At 37.9% G+C, this 19,499-nt stretch overlaps 1 protein-coding gene across 2 annotated transcripts in view; it reads left to right on the top strand.

Moving 5' to 3' along the window:
- Positions 1 to 19,371, top strand: part of EDIL3 (EGF like repeats and discoidin domains 3) — a 262,422-nt gene extending 243,051 nt beyond the window's left edge. For both annotated transcript variants that reach the window (XM_075020331.1, XM_075020330.1), the window contains 2 exons: positions 4,891 to 5,046; positions 15,477 to 19,371. In XM_075020331.1, coding sequence (XP_074876432.1) covers positions 4,891 to 5,046; positions 15,477 to 15,626 — 306 coding nt within the window. In that variant the 3' untranslated portion in view covers positions 15,627 to 19,371. The remainder of the gene's footprint in view (positions 1 to 4,890; positions 5,047 to 15,476) is intronic.
- The last annotated feature ends 128 nt before the right edge of the window (positions 19,372 to 19,499 follow it).

Raw genomic sequence — 19,499 nt, 5'->3', positions numbered from 1 at the left:
CCCTCAGCACTCATCTTCCACCCCCATCTTTCTTTGCATCTTTGAGTTGAAGCTGAGATTGTATGTCCTGAGATGAAGAGATGCACAGCTGAAGGTCACGTAAGCCATCTTACCGTTGTCTTCATTGTGAAGTAGGATCCAGTGCCCCCTGGATTCTGAGGGTTCTTTCTTCTCCAGTTCTTTCTTCTACAGTGTAGATAAGGAGTGTGTTATTTTTAAAGACTCTCTTCACTTTTCGTGCTTTGGTTCACATGATGCAGTATCCTCACAGAGCCTGAAATTGATTCCTTTCAGATGAAATTAAGCCAAAAGGCATGCTTCAAAAGTTGGTCCAGACTAGCTGGAAGTAAAAACCCTGCAGCACGCACTGTGTAGACATCCTGTTCTTCATATCAGCAGCTTTGCCTTACAGATCTGTGCCCATTGCACGGTGCTGCTTTCAGTATAAACACAGCCTACCTGTGCTTAATGGTTTCCCAGTCTCCAATGCTTTGGGCAGCGTGGCTGGGTTTTGCTAGGTATTGGAGAATCAGAATGGTTGAGGTTGTAAGGGACCTCTGGGGGTCATCTGGTCCAACTGCCCCTGATCAATCAAGGCCACTCAGAGTCAGTTGACATGTATGGCCATCTAGATCCATCTCCCCTGTTAGCATCTGAGGTGCTGGAGACTTCTGCAATTTGTATCTTCTTGAGGCTGGTCTTCTTGTAAGCCAGAGTCGCAGTGTGTGTTTCTGTTCCAGGAGAGTCTACCTGAGCTGTGTGGTCATTCAGCTTCCAGATGTGAACTCATGAAAGCTACCCACTTCCTCTCCTGAGTCCTGTCCACATGTGGCTTATCATTCATGTACTGTCCTGCCTCCTTAAAAGTCCCAGCAAAGGCCTGGAATGTAATTTGTTTCCACCAAATATGCAGAAGAGGGAAAACGAGTGGGGAGGGAACATTCAGAAATTTACGGTTGATAATTCATGGCACATCTACTCCACTTGTACTGAGCTTCCTGATATAACAGAGACCCAAGTCAGTAGGTTGTGGTAAGCACTGCCTCACAATAAGGACTATCTTGAGTCCAGAAACCGTATAGCTGTGCTCAAGCACAGTGCATGCCAATGCCGTTGTACCGCTCGCAGATCCAAACTGGTTTATGGGCAGCTGTCCCAAATGTCTAGAAGTGTCTCATCCATGTGTTCCTGCTCTTGGGAGAAGTGAAGGTTGCCGGGTAGAAGGTCTCTGCATCTGTAAGTTGCAGATCTCAAGGAGTTCAGGTGCAAGGGTGGCTATATGAAGATTGGGCACATCTGCATAGTCAGATGGTAAGAGTTGAGGTTTATTAGCTCCAGACTACTCAGAGCAGGGACAGAGCATGCATGTGACTGCTTTCTCCTGATCAAGAAGACCTACTTACAGTACAAGTACTAGTCACTCCACATTTAACTGCACACTGACACAGAGTTCATGCTGCACATCTGTGCAGTAGTTCATTAAAAATGTTTCATACTCAGGTGGATTTATCTTTGTGCTTTTCTTAAATTAATTCTCCTCCAAATCACACTGAATTGTCTTTAACATCTGAAGCAAGGTGGGAAAAGGGAGTAGCTATAGCCCGAGAGAGTTCTTTCAGACACAAGATGTTAAACTGCTTTTTGATCAGCTGCTTGTAGAAATGTACATTAAACTGTAAACCATGGTTCTTCTTGTAACCAGCTAATGATCCTATCAGCCGCAGACTAATTGCCTCTACCTTGTTCTAAATTCTGCTGCATTGAAAAAGCCAAAGTCACATTCTGATCCTGTTAATCACATTCAGCTTTGAAGAGTACATAGTGGTTGTGTGTTAATTCAACTTCTCTCCCTGGTAATTTGTTTGATTGCCTGTTACTTGCAGTCTGCACTAACTGAATAAATGTGTTCTGCATCCTGATGGGAAGTTATGACTTTTGTTTAAGCTATTTTAATGCAGATGTTTTGCCTAGAAATTGGTGTAAATTCTTCTCACCTTTCTTCTCTAAAGAACTTTCAATAGGAAGAAAGAAAAGCAAGGATGTTAACCCTTTGTAGAAGGTAATAAAGCAACAGAGTAAACACTGTATTTCTTTAATGCTAGGTTAATAGCAATCTTTATTGCCTGAAAGCTTCTCATCAGTTTATGGATAAATAAGTAAATAAGATATTAAAGTATGAGAAGAAGATGCTGGTGTTATATCCTTTTATTCTTTTCCTCCATCTCCAGCAATATGTATTGTCTGTATTGTCAAGACCTTGAACAGAGTCTGTCTATTCATTACTTTTTTTTCATTTTTTTAAATATAATACACACACAAACACAAATATTCTACATAGTGCTATATAAGTCTTTCAGAAAAAGAGAGAACATATGCCAAATTACCTTTCAGCTTTCCACATCATTTTCTGAACAAGTGTACAAGGCCACTGGATATGTCCTATAAGCACAAAACAATTGTTACTAGGACGTTTTTATTAACACTGGATCTACATGATAATGAAGATTTATTGTGATTTTGCCTTTGAAATCCTCTGAATCTTAATGAGAATTTTTTCTCCCTGTTCTGTATTTCAATGAGAATTACTCTGAGTGTCATGGCCATGTTAAATATTTGTGAAATCCTTTTAGATTACTTTCAACATTTTAAAAATAAACAACTGATTTTATGGAGGCATTTTTTCAAGTTAACAGGAGAGACATTCACTTTTAGTATAAGAAGCATTCTCTGCTAAAAAGAGGTTACATTTGTAAAATGCTAATGTCAAAATTATGTATAAAGAGAATCTAAAGTTGACTCTGAAATGTTTATTTCAAATGCTGCCTGAAAGTGTGGACCGATTAGTGATGCCTTACCAGATCAGCCTTCTTGAAAAATAGACTATTCATTTAGACTCCAAAATATTTGGAAGTGAGGTCTGGAGATCTGGTGCTTATTAATTCATGAAAGACTTATACTAATTAGCAGTGTTCATTTCCCAGTGGCCCACTTAGGCTATGGAAGCAAGCCCTCCTGCTGCTGTCCTTACAGAAGTCCCTTCAAGCAGTCCATGAGAGCATCCAAAGCGGAATCCTGCTCCGAGTGATCATTGATTGGGTCCTTCTCTCTCTCTCCATTGACCAAAGGGCAAACAAAAAGTTTTGCCCCCCAGGGATACTTCTCTCATATTCTGGGGTGTTCCTCTGAGCAACATTGCTGCTATCAAATGGCAATAAATTAGTTCATTCTGGTAGAACCAAAACTCTCGGACCGTCTGCGGACAATGACATTTTCCAAATACTGTTGTAGTATCTCAGTATTGAAGCTTTTAAGTTATTCCTTTTCTTAAAAGGATTTGCTATTCATTATTTGCTACCTGTCTTCAAATGTTGGGGCAGGGGTCTCCGGTATTCCTTGTCTGATTGCTCTGAAAAATCATTTTTCCTCTTCTTTTCTTATAAATGTACTCTTACACTTTTCTGTGTTTTCTTCTTTCTAGAGTCCAAACTGTAGTGTCCATCTTTCAAAGGCATCGGCTTGGACTAGCTGACTTCTCATGCTTGTTTATTTTTCCTTCTATTCTCATGATTAATTTCTTATGCTTTGTATCACATCTGTTCTTCTGTCTTGCCCCACATTCCAGTCAAAATCTAGTTTGCTCAGGGGGCCTCAACTTCCCAACATCGCAAGACTGGATCTTCAGCATTTGGTCAGCCAGAGATTCTTTTATTTCTTCACCTTCTCTCTTTAATTTTTTTGCTGTAAAAACATATCACTCATCTTCTTATGGAGTTCAGCCCTCCTTTCATTTTACTGTAATATTTTTACTACTAGTCTCTCTTGCCTGATTTAACGGACAATGTTAAAAATGCCGACTGCTTCAAAGCCATTTATTGTTTGAAATAAATCTACCTTTTTTCTTTTTTTTACTGGCTTGCTGCATTGCTGGAGGACACAGAATGAAGCCTCAGTTTTAGCTTCATATTTCAAGAAAATGTCAATTTTGATAGGGAATTCAACTCCTGCATTCTTCCTCTAAAAATACATTATTAGGTCAATTTACTTCTGTTATTGTATTCTGTGTCTTGATCATTTTAATCCAAGGCATCTGGCTCGAATCTGTTATATTCAGTCTTGGGTTCTGGTTCAAAAGAACTGATCACAGATGTGCTGACCCACATGAAAGCCAATTGAAAGCTCAGATTTTATTAGGCTTTAAGATTCTTGCCTTGCATTTTTAAAAGTCTTGTGCTAAGATTATTAAATAAAGAACTCACAATAATCAAGGAATGAAAAAGTCAGAGCTTTAGAGGTAGAAAAAGAAATAAAGGCTTAAAGAGAGAAGAAAAGTTCAGCAGGAAAAGAAGTGTGATAGCAAATGTTTTAAAAGACTTGGTAAAGCACAGGATCCGTTACTGCTAAGGAAATGGAAAGGCACTTGGGGAATCAACCTCTGGCATATTGTATTCTGATTATTAGGAGCACAGGGGAACACTTTGGCTACAAATTGTTTGCAGTGGTTTGGTGGGACCACATATGGCCCCTAGCACAATGGAAAATGGTATGAGGTTAGCCCTGCTGTGCCATTAGGTGGTATAAACAATAAGTAACAAACAGAAAACAAAAGTAAATTGACTAGGAGCTTGGAGAGGGAAAGTTACTGTCGATGGTGTCAGCAGGCAGTGGGCACATTTGCAAAGCAGGGCAAAGCCACCTCTTGGACGGGGTTTTCTCTCACCATGCACTAAAGGCCTTCTTAACAGCCCTGGGTTTTCCTGCCTGCATCCAAGAACTGTCTGCGAACAATGCGTGATATGCTGCACCATTTTGCTTTGGTGTGGTGTAAAGTAAGACTGCAAACAGCAACTCTTCTAATTACCTTCTCCTGTGTTTTATTTCTGTTTTGTTTAGGTTGACCTGCTTGTCCCTACAAAAATCACTGGCATAATTACCCAAGGAGCTAAAGATTTTGGTCATGTCCAATTTGTGGGGTCCTACAAGCTTGCTTACAGTAATGATGGGGAGCACTGGATCATATACCAAGATGAAAAACAAAAGAAGGATAAGGTAAAGCAAAGAGAAAATTGATATTTCGGTTGCATTTACAGAGGACTACACCTGTAGTAACTCCAGTGCTGGAAGCTTTAGATTATTGCATGCTACCTGCTTTGTAGGGTTCCATATGCATAGGATCCCACAGACAAAAGTCAAGGTGAATAAAAAAGAGTCATATAACACAATGACATTCACAGTGCAGTAATATCATACCTATCAGTGCAATGCACCTGATTTAACTCTATTAAATATGGGACATAAAACTTTACAGTTCTCCATTTATTGGAATTATTTTGTCCTTTAACTCTAGAGGAGAAGGTATATAAATAGAGGTTTATTTGTATATTCAAAAACAGTGTCTCAGTGCATATTTTGATAAGTATGCACTATTTTCTGTAAAGCAATCTTTAGTGTACCTCATTACTTAGCCATTTTGGATTTATTTTTTTTTTCTGGAAATTAATCACTAGGGTTTCAAATACCCAATGGAAAGATTATTTTTTATTACACTATTAAATGAATACAAAACATTAAAAGTTCCACAACTTCCTTTGCAAATGTTTAATGAGAGGTGTAGAGAAAGTATAGGTTTGCTGATTGATTTACCTGGAAGCATTTAACTTTTCTCTTGTTATTTAGGATATTATTCATTATACCTTTCCTTTAAACTATATAACACTTTTATACTGCAAATACCTGAATTCATAATATCATATGTTGAGAAGGAGATTACAGCATATGTATTGCTTAAGGGAAACATTAAGCAAGCTGACAAAATGTGAATTATTTATTAAATATCTTAGTGGGATTATGTCTGATTGAAACAGAAGATGTACTAAGAAAAAATACCAGATGGCTGATATGTCTGATAACACATGTCTCAAATCTGGTGTTTTTAACATCTGTATTCAGGGTGATAAATGTTCCCACTTGTACTCATTTTTATCAGAATAAACAAAAATTCTTCAGTGAAAAATTAATATCCTTTATATAGGTCAATTAAATTCATTTTTTGAAGTAATGAGAAGGCTTTTGAAATGTATTGATATGTGTTGTATGAGTACAGGTAGATGTATTGATGAGGGGTTAGACAACTGCATCTCTTAAATTTCACTGATTTTAAAGGACTGATCAAATGTACACCTTATTAGGAGAAGGTGTCCTAAATTACTGGATTAAATATGTACATAACAGTATGTGTGTGTGTGCATAGATGTTATGTTTGTAAGATTATTATCCAAAGATGACATTGTAAAGTCCCAGTCTTAAAAGCCAAATGGCAGTTCACTGTGGTTTTATCCTGCACTGAGATTTTTCCCCATCAAATTCTAAAGGAATTTAGATAGGGAAAACTAAATCAGTTGTTTTAGCCATCCAACTGAGAAGGTCCTGACACCCATGATTATGGATGTGTCTAGTATAATTGGTTGTCAGATAAAAATGGGAAACAAACAACTCACCTTTCATAGACGTACCATAAATGCATTCAATATAAATGACAGATAGACACTTCAGGACTTTGTACACATCCCTTTTTAAATCTCTGGCATTTAAAAACAGAAGCAAAAGATCTACTGTGAAAGAAATGTCTTCTCTAAGGCAAACTTCTGTTAGTGAACTGTTGCATTCATTTTACTGAAAAAAAGAACACGCGTTCAAGTCTCTGGTGAGAAACACAGTTAACAGTCACAAGCAAATCCGAAAGAAAATGCACTCTTACTTAACAGCACTGTTCCATTCTACACTTGTTTATAACATTTGCCAAGGCAATTAAATTCTTTTTGCTTTCATCATCAGCTGGATTGTTAATTGCTATCCACATATTCCATTAGGAACAATGGAAAACTCTTAATCATTGTCTTATTAAAACATCTCACATCCTGCATTAATTAACATCCCTAAGAATGAAATAGATGCATATTATTATGATTCTTTAGCAAATCAAGACCAATTAAAAGCAGAATGTGATCAAATACTCTTAGCTGGAAATTAGAAGTTATAACTTCTGAATTTAAATTTGCACGAAATAAACAAACAAGATTGCTTGATACGAGTCCAGACCTCAGTCTTTGATACACAAACATTAATCCAAAGTATCTTTACTATTTCTAATTTTTTGCATTTGACAGACATCTGAAAAAGTCAGAAGTCTGATGGCAGAGTCTGACACTCCAGAAATACTAGCAGTTCATTAGTGAACTTGGCAAAACTTTATAGGAGGTAGGACTGGAAAAGATCTTAAGACAGCACCTAGATGTGTACCTCTTGACCTATGAAGAGACTACACTCCTCTACTCCATCCCCTCTGAGGTCTTCTCAGCAAAAAATGGGATTCAGTAACCCCCAGGTCCCTTCCTGCCACCTTAGGAGTAGGTGCAAACAGTTCCTTGTTAGAACTAAGGCTTGATTCATTCACCTGTCCTTCACCTCATACAATGCTCATATCCTGCACCATTCTCCATCAGATTATTATTTCACATGTTCACAGAAACAGACAGTGATGAAAATTCTACAATACAGGCAGTCTACTCCAGTGTTAAAATCTCCTAAAATGTGGAAAGTTTGCTTATCCCCCTCCCTCCAACACAGCCATCTTGTCCTCAGAGGACACAAAAACCTGATTTCAGACAGTTTGTTCTGGCTGAAGTATGTTAACCTATTTCTTCTCAGTTCCTTCTTGGGGAAAAATAATCTTTGTTCTTTCAGTCTTTCCTCAAAGGATATGTTTTCTCAACCTCAGATCATTCTTATGTGTTCTGCTTGGACCAGCTCTTCCTGAAGTGTGGTTTCCCACACTTCTAGTGTTGCAATCTTTAGCACAGAACTACTGCCTGCTCCATCATTCTCCATATTGTACCTGTGACATTGATTATGACTTCCTAAGGTTTGGCTTGCTACTCATCATTATTAAATTGCACCATTGATCTCCTGTGCTTTTCTCCAATTTGTCAAGAACACTCTGAATTTTGATTCCACCTTTCAAAATGGGAAAAGCTTGGCCACATCTGGACATTTAACAAGCAAATCTACTTCCATCATCCATTTCATTACTGAGAATACATAAATTGCATTCAGCCAGCGGCATGGAGCGTCACCCAGGAAAACTGTCCAGTTTGACACAAAACCCTTCATCACTGCTGCAGCTAGGTGTGTGTTGATGCAGTGTGGTCTGATGGGATTTGCCCACTGGATGTATATAGCACCAGAAATAGTGGCCACACTCTGGTCTGTGTGCAGCGGAACAAAAATATAAATAAAAAAATAAAAACAGCTGAAGACAAAGCAATGTTGTCTCTCATCCAGGGGGAGCAGAAGAGAAAAAGCATCATTGCTCCTGTCTGACAGTAACATCTTTACACAGGATCGACAACAATTTCCTTAGCTTCAGTTAAGATACAAGATTTGGCCCAAAATGCAAGAACACTGGAGAAGAAACCATGTTTTCACAGCAAAGTGAAACTTTCATGGAATGTTTCTTCTGTCCCCTGGAGATACGGAAGGGAGATAAAAGATAGATACTGGCAACTAACAACAGCAGCAAGCATAAATTATTCATGATTTACCCTCATTCATTCTATACATTAACTGAATACCTTGATTTCTTCTATGGAGGATAGAATATATAGATTTCTTATTTCCTCTGCAGGTGATTTACCTATCCTATACTCATCCTGTGATCCTTGTACAATCATCCAATAATTTAGGAGAAAGATGATTCCAAAAACTTTCAGGGAAAGGAAGACAAGATAAAAGAAAAATAACTACTTTTAAAGTCCTAACAAAATTTGTCATTTTACATTCTGGAAAAAGCAAATATTAAAAAAATGTCTCAGACATAGAAATTATGGAGATATTGGTAGGCTGGTAATAATGGTTTGCAGATGAATATTGTGACTTTACAAAGCATTGAAGGAAGGGCTGAGAGTTTAATCCTGTCTGGTGCTGAATATCTCACTGTTCAGCATTTTACTGGATGAGTCCTAACATACCAGCATATCTCAGTGAATTCCTGAAGACATTCACTTCTGCCTCTTCATCATTTGTGAAGTTATTTTACAAAGGAAAAAATATTGGTAACTTGTATTCACAAGTGCACTATGTGCAGTCTGTATCTTTGATCAATCTGCAACAAATTAGTTCTTTCAAACAGAAGGATATATGGTGTTCAGTTTTCTTCTTTGCACCATTTCAAATGGAAAAGCTGTTCTAAGAACAGCGGCTCCTGCAGCTCCTGTTTGGCTCCTGCTATTTTAACAGCCAGTATTTGAGTTCACATCTGTGCTTGACTTCTGTGAATGCAGACAAAAAAGGTACTGGGGGGTAAAAAGCATGTCTTAAAAAAATGAAGCCTTCCCTCTCATTCATTTTAAATAGTTTGAATGAGTTGCCTGGAAAATATGAAAGTTTTTCCTGTTGTCTTCAAGAAGCAAAATAAATTACATTGCAGGCTGACAAGCAGGAAGAAAATATATTTTAGAAAAAGGACCAAAGCTAATAGCTATCTTGTTTTCCTCAACTAGAGGTCAGTAGCTCACTGTGCCTCCAAAGCTAAGGATATCCAAACCAAATTTCACTTTTTTTTTTTTAATCACTTTCCACATGTGATTTATAAATTGCACAGCCTGCTGTAGATAACTTAAGGCCAGCTGCAGTGTCGAATGGCATTTTGGAGGCTGTTTTTTTAAAATATGAGAACATCTGAAAGTAGCCTAAAGGAGTCTAGCAGGCTGCAGCACCTTCAGTCATTATTAGCCATCAGCAGTGCAATTCACTGGAGGTAGACAATGTCCAGTATGCAAATGGCCACTGGATTTGTACACAAAATGATGAACTAGTTATAAGTTATATGCTTTGCATGTCTAGTTAATTGCCATGGCAACGGAAGACAGGAACCTACTTACAAATGAAAAGTTAGATCATGTCAGGTTAAATCTTTCAGCTATATTTGCTAATGGTTTTCTGTATGGTGTTTAATTATTCTAATACCTGGTTTACATTGATAGATTTAGTTCCTACATATAATCTACATACTTGGCACAGTTAAAGAACACTTTTTTTTTAGTAATATTATTTTTATTTTTATTTTTATTTAATACTATTATTTAAAATAATATTTCTAATCTAACAGTAATATTCTTTTTTTCTGCACTGGTTTAAATTATGAGTGACTTCTATTACTTTCAGCTGAGTTAACATGATTTCTATTAGATGAAGATCTAGCTATACTCATTCTAGGTTGTGCCTTCAGCACATATATCTCTCTCCTTTGTACCACATTAAGAGCTGAAGGAAGACAACATGCTCATATTAACAGTCTCTATCTTGAATTTCTATAAGCATTTCTAGAGGGAGGTTGGTCTTCAACTTTTTGCTTGGCTTTGAACCTTCTATCATAAAGCACTTATAAACTATGTACAGTGGAGTAAATTCCCATTTTAGTAGCATCAGTACATAGATCAAGTAGAAAAAATAACAAGAATGTGATAGTTTGTTTCACAAGTTTAAAAGTTTTATCTGCCTAGTATTTATTCTGAACTTGAAGAAATAATAAAGCTCCCATAATACATATTCTTATTCAGGTGTCACAGAGAGGGGAAAAAACAGTATTTCTTCTGGCACTGGACTCTTTTGCATAGCTACCCATTGCATGCCAATCAGCTGCTGACTCATCAGCCAGTCCCAGAAAAAGTGCTCAGTAAAGAAGAAAGGAAAATGGCTAAGATCAGAGTGGAAAATTTAGACCCAGAGACTTTATGTATACCAACTGAAAAGAAAGAATGTCTTTTTTCTCCTCTTAATCACCCCAAAACCACATGTGCACACACACAACATGTGTCTACATATGTATATTCAAAATAAACCCTCCCCAGTCTTTTACAGTAGAAAGCATCTTCCAAGGGATGAAGTATGCCTGTAAACAGCAGCTCTACTTCTGGTGAGAAATCAAGACATCTTTTACCTAGTGTTGTTCACTTGTAACTCTTCATGATGAAAATGTTATTCCACCAAGAGCAAAAAGCTTCAAAGCAAGTAAACGGACTGTTCAGATTTGCGCATTCTCTCTCTTGCTTAAGTAAGTCTTCTTCAGTGAATAGTAATAAAGAAATAATTTTTTTCCCAAATAAAGGAATATGGCTGTCAAAAAATACTTTTCATATAGTTTCTTTTTGGATTTTAGATGAATAGTGCCTCTTTTATTTGTCCAAACACTAAGATGTTCTGCACTCAAGCAAACTCCAAACAGAAGCTAGGTCCAGCTATACTTCTAAAATAATCTGCCTCTAATATAAGCAGGATTAATTGCTCCATGAAATACCATGTTTAAAGTGTGCCACTCAGAATAAAAAATATGGTTAAGGTACAGCAGACAATATAGTGACTTCACCATCTGAGGCTTGACTAATAAAGTCTCAACTCTCAGCCATTATAAATAGCAGAAAACAATAAAGTTATGGCCAGTGCAGACTTTTCATGTAACTTAAGTTTCTGCGAGACATGAGATCCAGAAAGATTCTCTGTGGAGAATCAGAATCCCTGAATTTTCATCCTTGATGCACATCCATTGGCAGAGCACCACAAAAAAATCTTACCTGCTGCAGCCACCTATTAATGAGTCCTGTGGATGTGCCCTAAAACCTGGTTTCCAGCTCCATGTTTGGAGCAAAGCAATCATCAGTTGTAATAAACTCCACTTTTCCGAAGCTGCTATTCTTCAGATCTTTCTTCTAAATTATTCTGTCATAAAACATACAATAGTTTTCTTTTTAAAATATGAATCAACTTAGATTGTCGTCATTCAGATTTGCTGCTTATGCCATAAAACAGTTCTGTTGAAAAGTGTCAGTGAACATTTGACGGCAAGACATCCAAATTGCTTGTTGGACACAGTTATAAACAAGACTTGTTTATATTTCAGAATTCTTTTTGGCAGAAAGTATCAGTACCTATTTTCCAGGTTTTCAATCTCTTTTGCATGAACTGATCATAAAATAAGTTATCATATTTAAAAGTACAACAGCATGTATTTTCTACTTTTTTATTTTAATAGCAGCTGTAAGAGACTAAGCTACAGGGGAGCTACACATATGTGTATGGGACATGTATGTGTAAAATTGCTGAAGCTGCTGAGTAAATGTTTTAGCAAGTTACACCTTTGAAGCATGCAGACTGACATAAATAGATAATATCCACTGTAAAATCTTCAACATTCCACAACAAGATTGACAAAAAGCAGGAGCTTCAGTCCACTTTTCCCAACAGAGGCACCTTGTAACATGGGAGCCACTGGGCTGGGGGAGGCTGAAGGTCTGTCCAAGGGAGGGAGCATCCTGTAGCAGATGACTAGAGAATTAAAAAACACAGGGCTATTATTCTTGCCTAGTGTACTTTTCCAGCCTCCAGCTTTCTTCTGTCTGCACGTTTAACAGCCCCTGCTGATTTTGCCCCTAACAATTTATCTGATCTTTAATGGTATTTAAAGGCTGTAGAAGCTGTGCCACAGTTTAATTATGTGTTGTACGGGGAACCGTGACCTTTAGGTGGCTCAGGACAAACCTGCTATCATTCCTTGTTCCCTTGTGGCTCTGGTAAGGGGACAGTGCAATATCACCCGCTATTGATTTTCTCCATGCCACTTACGATTTTATAGACATCTATCATATCTCCTTTCAGGCTGAAGAGACTTAGTCCATTTAATAATTTGCAAAAGGACATTCTTCCATGGTTGTGGCCATCTTGCTGCTTCAATCTGTATATTTGCTGTTTGAGATAAGGCAGGGCCAGATCTGCACCCACCCAGAACTCAAAATGAAGATATGCAATGGCTTTATGCACTGACACGTTAACAACTTCCACTCTGCTTTTTATTCCTTGACCACTAATCAGCTTGGATTTTATTGTCATTGCGCATTTTTTTCATCTGAAAAATTACATAGAGCTATGTATTATAACTCCAACATCAGCTTCTAGAATGCTAATAAATCATTACAGTCTTCAGAGGTGTTGTGTACTGAAATAAACTTCTTGGAAACAAATGTGGGAGTGATCATTTATGGTATGAGCATACCAGTCCTTCAAGAGCTTTTAATTGCTTAGGTGGTTCATTTAGTATTGACTGTTTCGGCATAAAGCAAAAAGTAATTAAAGAAATATTACTTTTGGCTACAGACATAGCTTTATTGTACTGGTAAGTCAGATATACCGGTTTTGTCCTTTGTCCTCCCCACTCTTTCAATGTTTCTTGACTCCATTAGTGAACTTAGGCTGAAGTAAAATGAAGAGTGACAAAGAATATATCTTTCTCATAAGAAATTTGCCATGGGTCCACAGCAAAAAAATCCAGTAAATTTGCTCTTAGAATGTTATATTTCATGCAGGTCACATTTGCAGATGCTGACAAAGCTTCCCTTGCTTTCTGATAAATTTACTTCCCTAAAATCTTCTGATCTAGCACATTTAGTTAATTTCTTGAAACCAGATCTTGAATTTTGAGGGAAGGTGAATTTCAGATTTGCATCAACAAATGCAGATGGGTTTGACTTCAAGTGCTAATAAAATCATGTATGAGTTAGAAATAAAATTTAATTCTTGTTTTCCTGCTCTACGTAAATGATATAATCCTACCTTCTTCAGCTGTATTTGTTGCATGGTTTGCATCACATAATTTTATTTATTTTGCATAGCTGTATGTGGATATGAGTGCTGGGGCTGTAGATAGGTTCTTCTGGTAAACAACATTTTTTGTTCTAAGCCTTCATTTAAATGTTATCTCTGAAATACATCTTCCATAGGGAAAATAAAATTGAAAGTAAAAGAATTTTCCAGTAGTTCTGCAGTAAGAATTGTCTGCAGTCCTGCATTGCTTATCATCTGGCTTGGTAAAAAATATCAAGAGATATATTGCATGCATGCACAAGAAATCAAATGGAAAAAATTTACTTTTAAGCCTTCCTAGCTGCATATTGCACGTTGGGGAATGCCACTCTGTAATTTTAATAATGAGCTTACTGCCTTTTATTGTATGCTATATTGCCACAAATGAAACACAGATTCAGGCATAATCTTGTTAGCCCAAGCTCCAGCTGATTTATGTAATCAACACTGTACTTGGGTGACAAACAATTTTTCCTGTATTAAATACATTTTTTTCCTTAAACTCACAACACTGTAGTTTCTGTGGTCAGTCTGTCTGCATTTTTACCCATCTGTCTTAACTCCTAGATGCTTTAATGCTCCCATCTCTGTGTTAGTGAGATGCCAGGCGAGAAGGGAAATTTATCACTTGTGAAAGAGCATCACTTGTGGAGGATACATGTTTTGTTCAAGAGGCCAAATTGATAGCACTTGAGAGAAGCTTTTGAAATTCAAAGAAAAGGTGCAGCATAGAGACCAAAAAGTGAAGATTTTCATATAGTGCTTTGTAAACAAGTCACGAAAGAACCAGCTTAAGGGCTAAAATAGTAGATCAGCCTCTTCTGAATTCAACCTCTGACATTTTTCTTAAGAACTTCTAGGAAACTTGCCATTCTGTACTAATTCAGTCATATAATCACTTCTTTGGGAGGTCCATATTCCTTCTCAGCATGATGCAAACGAAACTTATTCATTTCCAGTGGAAAAGCCATCAAACTCAGTTTTTACAAATGAAAAGTGAATTGGCTGACATTTGAAGAGAATGAACATTTCCCTTGAGAACTAAAAACATCCCAAGAGAAGAATCTGAGCATTTTACCAAAAAGTGGTGCTGTGGCCTTTGAATTTAAATAGTGGCTGCCAGGGGAAAAATCCAGCATTGTTTTAACCCAGACAGAAGTTTGGGAACTCACTTACGTATTGGTTAACCCATACTAGTGGAAATAACACTGTAACCCGCAATATACTGTGCTAGGATTTTTTAATTTGATCACAAACCGATGCCCTTAACTCATATGCTGACTTTTGTTTGACAGAAGAAGATGTTATCCTTGATAATCAGTAACTTTATAAGGGTTTATATAGTTGCACCCAAGCTGCATTCATAAGTTACACAATAAAAATTCTTCTTAATTTTAATTATTAATGTTAGTTTGTTAGAAATGCTAACGGGATCTCCTGGGATTAATTTGACATGATACAAATGCAAGTAAAAAGACATTTAATTTTTTAAATGTTAATGTTTTTCATGTAACATTTAGAGCAGGGCCCTGGGTGTTGGCAGAACAAGCTTTGAATCGAAGGCTGAATGTGCACTGGGGCTAAGCATACCACGCCTATACCCGGCTCCAAGGTCCCTGGCATGCAATGAACTCCCAAGGTCTCAGCAAAGGCAGGCGCTCTTTGCAGCATCAGTTGGGTGCCGGGATGATCAAAATTCAGCATAGAGAGGTGCCCGGGGACATCAGGGGTGCACCACAGCTCTTATTCAAGCCACGCAGTCTCATATCTTCTCGTTATGTGCCCTTCAGGTGTTCCAGGGAAATTTTGACAACGACACACACCGTAAGAACGTCATCGACCCCCCGATCTACGCCCGGCACGTCCGCATCCTCCCGTGGTCATGGTACGGCAGGATCACCCTGCGGTCGGAGCTGCTGGGCTGCACAGCGGAGGACTGAGGCAGATCTCCACGAGGCGTCGCAGCTCTCCGTGTAGCTACAAGTCCCTCCGTAGAAGAAACTGTGCAAAGCCTGTAGGATGCTGAGTGGGGTTTTCATGAACAAGTGCTCATTTTATGGTAGGCCGCTAACTGTCTTTCGCAAGGAGGTCTAAGCCTGCCCTTTAAATGATCCAATCCAATTTTGTCCTTGAAATCTGTTAGTGTTGTCCCTTCTGCTGTGGAATTATCTTTCTAGTTTTTCTTTGAGTTGTTCACACTAGTTGAAACATGTTAGGGAAAAAACAGCAGCATCCTTTTTACAAGGGAAGAGAAATAGCATGACAAAGCTCATTTGCAGCTTTAGAAACATTGGGCTGACGAGTTCTCCATAAATCATACTGTCATCTTACTTGCAAAAAGTGATACTGCAGCTTTTAGCAATAAGTTTACTTGGGGATGACTGCATTATAGTAATTGTGCCTATCAAACACTGTCAGTATTTATGACATATATTTTGGAAGATACTCTGTGGTACTGTAAAACACAGTACCTGCGATATTACAAGCTACCTTTCATCACTTTCATCTGAACAGCAGAGTCCACGCACCTAAAGGGTTTTCCTAACTAACCCCATTTGCCCTCTCTCTTTTGCATGCTATAGACATGACCTCCATCTTTTCTGTTTAGTATCACCACTAATGTTATTTTCCTTGAAAGAGGTGACCCATTTGCATATGGAACAAAATCTGCTATCAGTATACTATGAAGTTAATGAATTTGCCAAAGTTTACTAATTCTGCTTGAGATGCGCTTTTTCAAGGAGGCTGAGATGAGATGCCAGGGTATGTGTGGTATCTCATCTTAAGTACACACATAGGTAAAGGCGCACAGTGCATCAGAAATCCTGAGCCCATTTCGTGACTTGCCCAGGGGTGAGCACACAACCCTAGGTGGAGCTGCCTGCCCAGTTACTTCTTTCAGAAACCTCCTTCATTCCTGTGAGGAGGCAAATCGGGGTGAAGGAATTGGGTGCTAAAAGACACACAGGAGGAATGACTCCCTCACTGCCAGGAAACCCTCTTGGTAGACTCTTCTCATGGTGGTGGTCACAGCCTTCCTCCCAGGTGTTTAGGCAAGAGGTGTTGCAGGGGCGCATCAAACCTGGGCCCTCGACACCCCCCATTCCCGACTATGTCTTTCCAGACATACGCCAGTGAGCCACAAGGAGGCTGACTTTTATCATGACTCAGCTACAGAAATGCTTCGTACCCACTATGTCATTTTAACCACATGATAGCCGGCGTGGCCCCCAGTTTAAAAAGTAGATTTGGGGAGGAAAAGTGGAGCAGTAGGGGCAACATTCTCCCCAGTGCCTCAGTTTCCCCTGATGATGGAGATAATGATACCAACGTTTGTAGAGCACTCCGAGTCTCCTTGGAATGAAGTGCTTTATGATTATGTTAGCGTAGCACCTAAGTCTAAAAAAATTCCTGGGACAAGGAGCAAGGGAGCATTTTATCTGTTACCTGAAATAACAGCATTTGGGATTACTGCCACACTTTTAATTTCATAACATGCTGATGTGAAGAGAGAGAGAGACAGCTGCGTGCTTTAGCAAATGTCACTGAAATTATTTTTTGTCACCATTACATTCTCACTGAAACGCTGAAGTATGAACCTGGGCACTGCCTCCTAGGCAAACAGCTAGTTGGCCCACAGTCTGCAAAGGGCAAAGTTTATTTTGGAAACAAAATGGTTTGGATTTCAAAAACCTGCATTTAATCACACATTCTCCACCACAGACAAAATATATTATCCATTGAACTGTGAAAGACTCTAGAATAGCAGCCAGGAATTTTACATACAAGAATTGGGGATATATTGGTGGCGGTTTTCTGATAGTGTCACTTAAACTGTCACGTTTTAACAAACAGAACACCCTGCCTCTATAAAATGATCCTTAAACTGTATTTATACAATTATTTATTTTATAAGGCTTAGACATTTAAAGACTTCTAAAGAAGAGTCCTGTAAAGGTAAAAGTATGTGTAAGAAATGTTGAGGTCCTGTGCAACACTGCTAAGTTGTTCTTTATTTTTTACTTTGTGCTGCATAACAAAAGCCACTAGACTGTTACTGTCTTGTCTGTAACTGTGTTAACAGCATTCCGTAATGATGTATATATGGAGTGGTCTTCAAGCATGGTGAGCGATTTTAAAGAGAAAGTCAATCATGATGGTACTTCTAAAGAGCAAAAAAAAATCTGAATAATGGAGGACAAGTGTATTCCTAAATTACCTACTGCCCATGTTTTGCACTTTGGGCTCTACAAAAAAAAAAAAAAAAAGAAAGAAGTAATATTTATATCTTTAGGGCACACACAATATTTAAAGAGGTCCAAACCCGTTTTCCTATTGTGGAAGAGCAATTGACCCTGAACTTAATTATATATATGAAAAATAGCATGTAGCTATTTCACTAGTTGACTGTACCCAAAAAATGGAAGGCCATTTCAGAAAATTAGGCTCCCTAGTTTACCAACTGGTTTTAATGTTCTTTTGAAATATTTGTTTGGTGTTCTTAAGTGATTTTTTTCCTGTTACTCATCTTTTGCAACTTCAGTTTTGGTTTTGAACTAGTAGTTCTTGGTTTAGTAATTAATTGTTATCCATTCATCTGCATATAAAAATAGTGTTGCCATGATACCTTACATAGTAATTTTATTTTGTATTAATTTAGAGTTGAGTATTTTCATCCTTATGTCCTGTGTCAGCTTTCATCTGCCAGCAGTCTTCACAACCTGCAAAGAAAGCTCCATACATTGTGATAACACTCTGTAATAATTTGTAAAAGAATCATATATGTGATGCCCTTACAATTTCAGCCAACATACTGGGGCTTTTTCTAATGAAATTATTCCTTAGCTACCAAGATTCTTTCTTTATATGGCATTGTGCAGCCATAGTACCAAATTCTGCTCCCAGTGTCAGCAGTATAAGTCTAAAATAACTCCTGATTTCTGTGAAATACTTCAGATTTAACAAAACAGATGAGAATCAGATTATAGTCTGGAATTAAACTTTTTCCCTTAAATTTTATTTTCTTGTTTTGGTTAACACCATTGACATAAGGGACAAGTTATAAATTAACACAACTGTATTCTCCAAGTGAAAGCCACTGGCATCCCAAAACCAGAAGTAAGTGCAGGACAGGATATGTCCCTTTAAGAGGGGATGGAGAAACAGTCTGAAACGATCCTTGACCTCTGTATTAGTTGAAACAATGGCCTTGAACAAGACAAAAAAATGTTCTCCTAATTAAATTTCACCCTGAACCAGTTAAGTATTTGTAGGCAGACTTCACCTTCCTGTAGCTCTGTAACATGCTACTTTTATAGCCTAGGAAATAAAGCACTGGCACGAGGTTCTGTTTTATCTGTGTTCTGTTAAGGGCTTATCATGTTAACTGGCTCTGGTTTTGAGGTTGACTTTCTCTTTTGGAATGGCTGCATACAAATTAGTGTCACTTTTGAAGACTAAGGATACTAAATGAGTGTATCTTTGCTATACAACAAATATGAACTATAATATTCAGTGCTGGCTTCTGATGTGTCAGTAAGTACAGAAGTATCTTGGACACAATGACCTTTGCAACCTTTCAAGCTGTGTAATATTCAAATGGTTTTGTATATACTTAAATCATGTAGAACGATGTAAAACCAGTATGACCTTGTCTAGTCTTCAAACTTAACAATAAAACTTTTGAAAAATGAGGTCATTTCTGAAGCACTTACATTGCAATACCTTGAAGGAGGTACAACTTATCTCAGCCTCAGTGGCAGCAAATGCAGAGCAGATACATGATGTGGCATTTTCCTGGATTCATTTGCAGG

The sequence above is a fragment of the Buteo buteo genome, chromosome Z (assembly GCF_964188355.1).
Source record: "Buteo buteo chromosome Z, bButBut1.hap1.1, whole genome shotgun sequence".
In the NCBI taxonomy this organism is placed as follows: domain Eukaryota; kingdom Metazoa; phylum Chordata; class Aves; order Accipitriformes; family Accipitridae; genus Buteo; species Buteo buteo.
Note: the sequence above shows the minus strand (reverse complement) of the source record. Positions and strands in the feature narration are given on the sequence as shown.